The sequence below is a fragment of the Neocloeon triangulifer genome, unplaced genomic scaffold, assembly GCF_031216515.1.
Source record: "Neocloeon triangulifer isolate White Clay Creek 2 clone unplaced genomic scaffold, ASM3121651v1 ptg000014l, whole genome shotgun sequence".
NCBI lineage: Eukaryota > Metazoa > Arthropoda > Insecta > Ephemeroptera > Baetidae > Neocloeon > Neocloeon triangulifer.
In genome coordinates, this window is record NW_026775556.1 from 7,008,630 (window position 1) to 7,017,986 (window position 9,357).

General features: G+C 37.4%; 3 protein-coding genes across 3 annotated transcripts; all 3 read left to right on the forward strand.

Annotated features, from left to right (window-relative positions):
* The first annotated feature begins 370 nt into the window (after window positions 1-370).
* LOC132200968 (uncharacterized) lies at window positions 371-1,284 on the forward strand. Its single transcript, XM_059626797.1, has 2 exons — window positions 371-473; window positions 818-1,284. Exons 1-2 carry the CDS (start codon window positions 462-464, stop codon window positions 1,217-1,219), a joined length of 414 nt encoding a protein of 137 aa, XP_059482780.1. The 5' UTR covers window positions 371-461; the 3' UTR covers window positions 1,220-1,284.
* A 641-nt stretch (window positions 1,285-1,925) lies between these two features.
* Window positions 1,926-3,840, forward strand: LOC132200965 (uncharacterized). Its single transcript, XM_059626793.1, has 3 exons — window positions 1,926-2,084; window positions 2,429-2,914; window positions 3,184-3,840. The coding sequence occupies exons 1-3, from the start codon at window positions 2,082-2,084 to the stop codon at window positions 3,355-3,357; spliced, it is 663 nt and encodes a 220-aa protein (XP_059482776.1). The 5' UTR covers window positions 1,926-2,081; the 3' UTR covers window positions 3,358-3,840.
* A 794-nt stretch (window positions 3,841-4,634) lies between these two features.
* LOC132201624 (BCL-6 corepressor-like protein 1) lies at window positions 4,635-9,357 on the forward strand. Its single transcript, XM_059627925.1, has 4 exons — window positions 4,635-4,752; window positions 4,993-5,546; window positions 6,327-6,330; window positions 8,707-9,357. Exons 1-4 carry the CDS (start codon window positions 4,738-4,740, stop codon window positions 9,202-9,204), a joined length of 1,071 nt encoding a protein of 356 aa, XP_059483908.1. The 5' UTR covers window positions 4,635-4,737; the 3' UTR covers window positions 9,205-9,357.

The window sequence follows — 9,357 nt, forward strand, 5'->3', positions numbered from 1 at the left end:
ATAATTAACAGCATGAAATTTAATAGTTATAAAAAATAAAAATATTGGACTTTAAAATCATTTTAATCATTGTTTTAAACAATTGATATTTAATTGTTTTTAATTAAAAAATTTCACATTAAAACAAATGATAAAAATAAACTTCAATAAACTTAATGAGAATCGCAATCTTTTTATGTACTAAATAAACATAATTTTTATTAGAGCAACATTTTTAAAATTTCATTATAAAAATATCACAGAAATCCTGCTTTCAATGAATGAGATTTGGAAAAAATGAGAAAACGCTCCCTGGAAAAGGACAAAACAACTTAAAACTCCCTCCCGAGGTGGTGGGGAAAGTGGCGAACGGACACGAAATCACATCGCAGTGCACCTTCCTATAAATAATAATCCCCGCGCTTGTTGCAATTACGTTTTTCACTCCACCGCCGTCTCACGCGCAACATACACTCCCAGTCATGAGGTTCCTGGTAAGTCCGGAAGTTGAGATTTTCTAATATTAAAAGCAAAGGGCTCTGAAATTCCAAATGATTAAATATAACTTTAACTACAAAAAAATTTGAATTTAATTGTTTTAAAATGACTATTTATACTTTTACAGTAGAATTTTACTGGCTTATTATTTTTACGTTAAGTTCAAGTGTAAAGTTATTGAAGTTATTATTTGGTTAACATGTGTACAGTAAAAAATATTTAATTTAAATTCAAAATTAATAAATAAATTCAACCAATTTTTTTTTTTTTTCAATTCCTTTCTATTCAACTGACAAATTAATTACAAAAATCCTGCATTCAAAAATTCTTTTCTCTGAAGGTTTTGGTCGCTTTCGTGGCTCTGGTAGCTTCTGCCGCCGCAGTGAGGCCCCGTCGCGGACTCTTCCCTTACAGCGTGCGCACCATCCACTCGGCGTACCCCATCAAGGTTCCTCACCCTGTCATTGTGCCCATTCCTCGCGCTGTGCCTGTCAAAGTGATCGAGCACGTCCGCATCCCCGTGCCCCGACCCGTGTACATCAAGGAACACAAGCCGGTGGCCGTTGAGGTTCCCAGGGCCGTGCCCTACGCCATTCCCCGCGCCGTGGGAGTCGAGGTGCCCAACCACGTCCCTGTCGAGATTCCTCGTGCCGTGCCCTACCACGCCGAGCCCCTGTCCTTCGCCCACGGCGACATCACGGGAGCCTACGTGCCCACAGTCCACGGACTGAAGGCCCTTTGAGCAGTTTCTCCGCACCTTCGATCATTTCTCAACCACAATTTTAGAAAATGAAAAAAAAAAAACAAGACTGACCTAGAGATTTTTCCGCAGTACTTGCGCTGCATCTTTTCTTCGTTGTAAATAGAATGTATAAGAAGAAGTCTATCAATTGCAGCCGCATGTAGGCACTAATTTGCTCAAACTGACTGGAATCACGAGAGAGATTCTGAATATTTTTCTGCAAAAGTTTTAATTTTGCAATGTATAGAGTGACCTGTTCACCAACTGCTATAAAAATTTTCAAACAAGCCTCTGTTTAAAATGTGTTTAAACATAGATGGAAGCAAAATAAAAAACAGCCTTTTCTATAAAAATAAAAAATTGTCTTTAACTTCATGACGGAAAAAAAATAGTTGGATATGCATCCACCTCTACTGACATTTAAAAAGTGATTTCCCTCATCGTCACGAAGAAAAAATTTTCTCCGTACATATCACGACTGCATTTTTTAAAGCCTGTTTAGCAACAAATTAATTCGAAATCTATCAGGTGTACTTGCTGCGGTACGCAGATGCACTATCGGTGCGTGTTTCACTTTCTTTCGATAGGCGCGCAAACAAGTCGCTCATATATGGATGGTCCTTTGAACTGGACGATAGAGAAAGTAATGGCCGGCGAGACACGAAAAAACAGACGCGGCATCTGTTTTTGTGCGTGGAGAGGATGATGCACCGGCGAATCTGAATGTCAAGAGCAAGGCCAGCACTATAAGAGGCAGGGTCACTCACTCGGCCAAACTCATCCTCGCACCGACCTTGGCCAAGGGAATAAGTCTTGTCAGACTAGCGAGTTGGATTCGGATAGAAGTTTTAGAACCATTAAAATGGTAAGTTTATTTTTTGATTCAACTTGTTTTGTTGAATTTATTTTGAGTTTTACAACTGCATGAATATTATTACATAAAGCTATATAGTTTTAAATAAATACACATTCAATAAATTTTCTTTTTGCGATTTATTTATTGGTAATAATAAAAAACTAGCTATAAAAATCAAATGACAAAATGCGATTCAATCCGATATTTTTTTATTTTTAATTTCATTTCATTTAACCTTTTCCGTGAATTTTTTTTTTTTTGATGGATTCTGTAACATATTTTAACTCTTTTAGTTTTTAATCAATCGAGGATTTCAAAACTCACTTTTTATAAATTTAAATTTTTTCGAGCAGCAGGCGTTTCTCCAGCCAACGCTTCTTTTCCTGACCTCCCTGGCGCACCAATCCATGACCGGCGACGCGCAAGCCGTCTACCCCTCATCGCCCTCGCCCTCATATCAAAACTACCCTGTGTACGCGAACAACCCTTACGCTGCGGCGCTGAGCCAGCAGACGTACTACCAGCCGCAAAGAGCCTACGCGCCCGCCTACATGTCCCGAGTGCCCCTGAGAAGACCCGCCAGATTCAGGCAACCCGCCATGCAGCCATTTTACTATGACCCCCGACCTGCCAGGCCACTGTACAGCGCACCAGTGTCCCCATATTCCTACTACCCTGCTGCAGGACAGCAGCCCATCGGACAGATGGCCCAGTTGGTTCTGATCAACGCAGCCACGGCGCAATCATTGGCGCAGAATCCTCACAGGCAGATATTTGTTATGCTGCAGCCGCAGAGTTTCATGCAGCCGCAAGCTTTCATGCAGCCTCAGCAGCCACAGGTATGCGATGTCATTATTATTAATTTAAAACAATTTTTTGCTCTTTAAATCGATTTGCTTCTAATATTCCTTCATAATCAATACTTTTTTTTACACATAAGCATCTGTGTTCTTTTTTAATTTTGTTTTAAATTTAATTTTTTTAATCTAAACAAAATTTTAAATAAATTAATTTTGTTTTAGGTTAACATTTTTTACATTAATGAATATATAAATACATAGAGTTAATATTTGGGACGTTCGTTATTATAACAAACGCTTGATTTCAGACGCAAGTAGTGTCCAGAGCTGTACCCCAGTCGCAGCTTTTGCAGGCGCACCACCAGACGCAAACAATAGTTGGTCATCCCCAACAAGCCGACCCGAGTGCCTTCACGGTTGGAGCTTCATATAGCTACCAGAATCAAGAGATGGGCAAAGCGGTCGGCCACGGTAAAAAATAAAGAGAGATCCGCCAGTATGACAGTTAACAAAATATTTATTATTCTCAAGATATGAAGCATGCATAATAATGCATAATATTAAAGAAAACAAGCATCGTGAATTGCAGATGATACAAGACACAAACGGTTAAAATAAAACTTATTCTTAAATTGCCTTTTTTAATTATTATTATTACTATTTTTTTACCTCAAAATGTTATTTTTAATGAAGATTATTTTTACAGGGAGCCAATAAATATAATTCCAATCATGTTTGTCTAGTACGATCTTTCATTCACGCTACTTTTGTTCTTTTATTTTATATTCAATATTTCAGCTTGATATCTATGGAAAAATAAACACATTAAGTTAATTGAATTATTTTCCAGTAATTATGCTTAATTTTATTATTGTTGCGTTGTATTTTATTTTGTCTGTGTGCCTATTCGTTATAAGTTAAAAAAGCTGTGATTACTTCAATAAACATGAATGACATTTTCTGCACACCACCATCGTTTGAATTTCCAATCAGCTCGATCTCTAATAATTAGAATCATTCGACAGGTGTTCATTCCGCTGTCAACAAGGAAAATATATTATTTACTTGCAGCACGTAGACTTCCCACGAGTTGGTTGAGAAAAATTTTCAGAGAAAGCAGCGGGTTGTTTATTCTTAAGGAGAAACAAAAAAATGCATCTTTGTTTGCATCAGACTCTTCCTGCATGTGGCACTGACCTATCGTACTTGCATGGACAAATAAGAGCCAAAGATTTCACTAAAATATTTTCCTTTTTACTCAATTTGGGAAATAGCAAACAAACGCAGTAAATTCACCGTTGTTTCCAATTTACTAAAGATTAAATAGTTGTTAATTATGCAAAAAAAAGATGATTAATAATTAATTAAGATTAATATAAAAAGTGGCATTAGAGAATTATAATCAAATATTGTATAGGATTCCTAAACATTTGAAAATGTTGAAATTTCTTTTCACTATATTTTATTTTTATTCTCAGATTGAATATGTTTTCAATATTATAAAATACACCTGAAGGTTCAAAAAGTGATAAAAAATTTATGATGTGTGACGAGAAATCCGGCATTGGAAAAAGTCACTTGACTAGTACAGTGCTCATTGTCGGCTGCGAGAGTGAGATTGAATTCAAAAAAGGGCCTTTTCCTACCAGAGTGGTCAGTTTGGTTTCACTGCCGCTTATATGTGCACGTAATGCTCTCAGGTTGCAGCGAGAAATACGCATAGGTGCATCGATTAAATGCGGCGACCCGCAGAGAAAGTGCAACATTCGCGAGAAAAAAGCAGGGGTATTGCATGCGCGCCTATAAATTATTCTTGATCCTAGCAAAATGCATCAGTCTATCCGGCAGAGCAAAAGAGCAACATGAAACTATTGCTTGTAAGTGCTAGAAATATTCAGTAGTAGAAAATTAGTTGAAAATCACACTTCAACGTAACAAATTTTTTTTAATTTTTAATTTTTTTTAAAAAATCAATTTCAAAAAAAAAAAATGATATTTTTTGTCAATTTGTACGTTATTAATTCTATTTTAAAATCGAGACTAGAGATTTAACAGTCAAAATTTTTATGAAACTATTTTAAATTTTAAAATTCCATGTTATTTCCTTTTTTGATAAGGTCGTCCTTGCGGCAGTGGCCGCAGTGAGCAGCCTTCCCGCTCCTGGTCTCTACCCTGGTCTTGGCCTCGGCCTTTACCCTAGCCTGTATTCAGGTCTCTACCCCCGACTCTACCCCAGCCTCTACTCAAGCCTGCTACTGAAGAAAGCAGCCCTTGGCCTCTACTCGCCCTACTCCTCTCCCTTCGCCCTTCTGGCCGCCCACGACCTCCTTCGCCCTCCCACCCTGACCATCCACAAGAAGGTGGCCGTTCCAGTTGTGAAGCCTTTCGTCGTCCCCGTCGACAAACCCGTCCCGTTTGTGGTTAAGAAGAAGGTTCCTGTTTACTACGACGCCCCTTACCCTGTCAAAATTGAAAAGCCCTTCAATGTTTTTGTCGACAAGCCCGTTCCCGTCGGAGTCGATGCTCCCTACCCCGTCCCCATTAACAAGGACATCCCCGTGCCCTACGTCAAGGACTACCCTGTCCCCATTGAGCACAAAGAGCCCCTGGACGTCAGCCTGGACACCACTGGCTTTTCCTCCTTCCCCGAGGACGTCCACCTTGGCAAGAAGTAAATCTAAAAAAGACTGTTCACAAAATATTATTTGTGCCTTTTTAAAAGTTAGTCACGAGAAAGATTTGAGTTGATTGACTGTTAGCACGAATGAAAGTTTACCTCATTGTCTAATCACTTTTCTCTCATTGTCGTAATTTGATGTGAGGGCAACGGTGGGATTGTTACCGATGATAATTTCTGCACGATCTCTTTTTGTGTTATAACAGAAAGAATAAATAGGAAGCTGTGGCATTCAAAGACTTATTGCAAATAAAATTTTATAGCTAAAACAAAATCGTTTCACTTTCATCCTTGTTTAAATATGTACAAACTCAACAACTTTACAATCGACAAATAATTAAAGTATATATTTTTGCGGTCAAGTAGATTCAATCTCGGGCCTTGACTGTGTAATTAAAACAATGCCGCAGAATATTGCGACAAATTTATCCTCAAAGGCAAGGTGAAAATTCAGCGCGTGTACTTTTATATCGCCGGCCACCTTTGAATTCACAAAACGAGTCTGCTTATTTCATTCTGCAAACGCTGCTATCTCTGCGTGCATATTATCTCGCAATTAATTAATAACGCCCATTGTCCGCCGGTTCTCACGCGGCTGAGAATTTCGCTCCGCATCTGACGCACGTTTTAGCGAAATGTTTTAATAAACATTTAAACACACACGTTGGCAATGTTTTGGTCTAAAATTGCACCATTCTCTCGTCGTGATGCAACAATTTGGAGCACTTTTTGCATTTTGTTTTGGGGAAATTCGTGACTATAACTGTTAAAAAGAAAGGTAACCCCGGTTGCAAATGGAACACATGTTTTGTCAGTTTTAATTATTTGCATAAAAAGCCGACAGCGTGAATAAATCTATTATTTATGTAAAATGCCAGTTAGAAGGAGATAAATTTTGCATGAGTTAACTGCAACCGAGGTGAACAGAGGTATACTCATAAATAGTTTCAAGTTGAATCAATTTAATTGTATGTCAGAAATTTTTATTAGAAATTTAACACGTCCATGTTCTCGCTTTATTAGATTTGGTAACCGATCTGATTATTGCGAGAGATTGCTGATTTTTTTTTACGTGGGTATCTGCGAGTGGGGAAGCAGGCCAAGTGTAAGAAAAACCGTCAAATACACGCAATAAATCGCGAGTAACTCTCCTGTTTGCCCTAAATTGATTGGACAATGACGAAAAAAAATTATTTTCGACCGGTTTTTTTCTGCATTTCCTGCAACCAAGAGCCAAAATTCCTACCTCCTTTGCTGCGTAATTAACTGATTCGACTGTTCTAGAGGCAAACTGGCTGAAATTTATAGAGACCAACATGCCTAAAACAAGTTTTTTATTCAAATTGCATGCATTTAGGGTTTTAAAAATAATGGGGAATTTCTTCATAAGAAGATAAAAAGCAAACAATAAAGAAAATCTGAAACTGAGAGATCACAGGGTACTTGGAAAACCATTAAATAACATAAAATAACAATTTAAATTTAAAAACCGAAAAAGATATTTTGCAATCAAAAATAATATTGACTAAGTGAGTACAATTATATATTTATTGCAATTGCATTGAATGAAATAAATATACCATTAAAACATTTAAAATGAAATAAATTTCAAGTTTAAAAATGAAAATATCATTTTAATTGTATGATTCAAATGGCTAAAAATTATTTTTATGAATTTTATAAACACTCCGTGTTTCAATGAGATTTAATCACATGCCCAAATGGCATTATTTCAGTTTTTAATTAACGAAAACTGCAGTATGTGCAGGAAGTGCCCCATAGTCATCCGTGAACTCACCACGCGCACTTTGAAAGAAAACTAACCTGCTTATTTAAGAAGGCGTCACATGCAAGTGGTGCTATTATTACTGCAGGCTGCCGAGATTTATTGCACCGGACACTGGCGTGAAGCGCTCGCGGGCTGAAAACAAGAATTTATGGTAAAATTATCCCTTGGGCCTTACTCGGTTTCCATAGAGAAAATAAATGTATAGTGCGCGCTAAAAATTTATGCATGGTGAGTTTGAGGAGAAATTGAAATTGTTTCCAGCATATTGCATTTCCTTGTCGCTGCAATTAAATACTGTAAGTCAGGTGCACGTGGGTATACGCGTAATCGGGTAATTGATTTTTTAATTATTAGAACCACGCCAATTAAAAACTTATTTTGCATAAGGAAAAAAGAAGTTTCTTTTCTTTGGAAAAATGTGTAACATTTGTGAAGACGGAAAATTAAAAAAAAAATTGGTTATTGAAATAAGTTTTCATAAGTTTTGTGAAACTTTACTTTTATTAAATTATTAATTAACAAAAAAAAAATGACTTGTTACTATATTTAATAAAAAAGGACCTTTTTAATGGTGCGTACTACCTTTTTTTGGGAAAATATGTAAATGGGGTGATCAAGGGCGATACTATGTAAAGGTGAACTACTGAATGCATGCGAGTAGCCCACATTTCAAAAGTGGGGAGGCCGACTGTATAAATACAATGCGTGTATTAGATAACCGTGATATAACCACTGTGGGAGCAGAGCGACGGACACGACATGAAGACCTTGCTGGTGAGTACACCACTTTTCTTGTATTGCGTCTTTCTTTATCCCTAACCGTTTTCAAATTCTCCAATATATCAATTTCAATAACAATTTGATTATAATGCCATCTTTTATAGCTCTCCCCAAACCCAAACAAATAAGCAAAAAAATTGTTTTCTTTCTATAAATTCTGTCTTCAAATGTAGTTTCTTTAAGAGGAAAGCTAGATAAATTTACAAAATTCCTTCAAATTGTTTTATGAGTGTGAAGTTTGTTTGCATTTTTAAATTTTTAAAAAATTAAGCTGTCAAGAATTTAAAAGACCGCTCTGTTTCTATATTAAACGCAGATGTAATTGTTAATAGAACAAAAGTATCTATAAATTAAAACTTATAACATTTTTATTTGCATTACATTTCATGCATGTTTGAGATATTTCCCATTTAAAAAAAAATCCTATTCATTTTTAAGCAATCGTTTTTTTAAATAATTGAGACAGTAAAATTGGATTACCTTAAAGCTTATCAATTCTTATAAATATTTCTATAGCATCTATTGATTAATGTTTATATTTAGATCAATGTATTGGTAATATATATTTGTATTTTAATAATTCAGGTTTGTCTTTTGGCGGGCTGCGCCCTGGCAGCGGAAGTGTCTGAAGACAAGCGGGACAAGAGGGGTGTCTTCTCCTCCTACGGCTCTTATGGAGACTATGACCTGTTCGACAAGGCTTTGCCACCCACAACCGTGGAAATCACCAAACATGTGGGAGTGCCTGTTCCACACGCTGTTCCGTTTATCGTAGAAAAGAAGGTTCCCTACAAAGTGCCCGCATACTACCCTGTCGACGTTCCCCGCCCCTACGCCGTGCACGTGCCGGTGAAGGTCCCAGTCGCCGTTGAAAAGCCGTACGCCGTGCCTGTCGAAAAGCCCTACCCCGTCCACGTTCCGTACAAAGTGCCCGTTCCTGTTGCAAAGCCATTCGCCGTTCCCTACGAAAAGCCGTACCCTGTGCCTGTGCCCAAGGCCATCCCCTACGGAGTGCCCACTCCCTATCTGGTGCCCAAGCCTTATCTTGTGCCCAAACCATACGTCACCGATCCCTGGTGGTGAAGAGACTGCTTCAGAAAATATTCGATAAAAGACTATAACTCGGTGCTCTCAATTTGGAATAATTATTCATCAACTATGAGAGCTTTCCAAGATTTAATGCATTATTTGTATTATGTATAATTTTTGTAAAATAAAATGTTGCGTAAAGGCGAA

Coding starts and splice junctions, on each gene's coding strand:
- LOC132200965 (XM_059626793.1), top strand. Junction 2,915..3,183: donor TGCAGCCTCAGCAGCCACAG/GTATGCGATGTC, acceptor GCTTGATTTCAG/ACGCAAGTAGTGTCCAGAGC.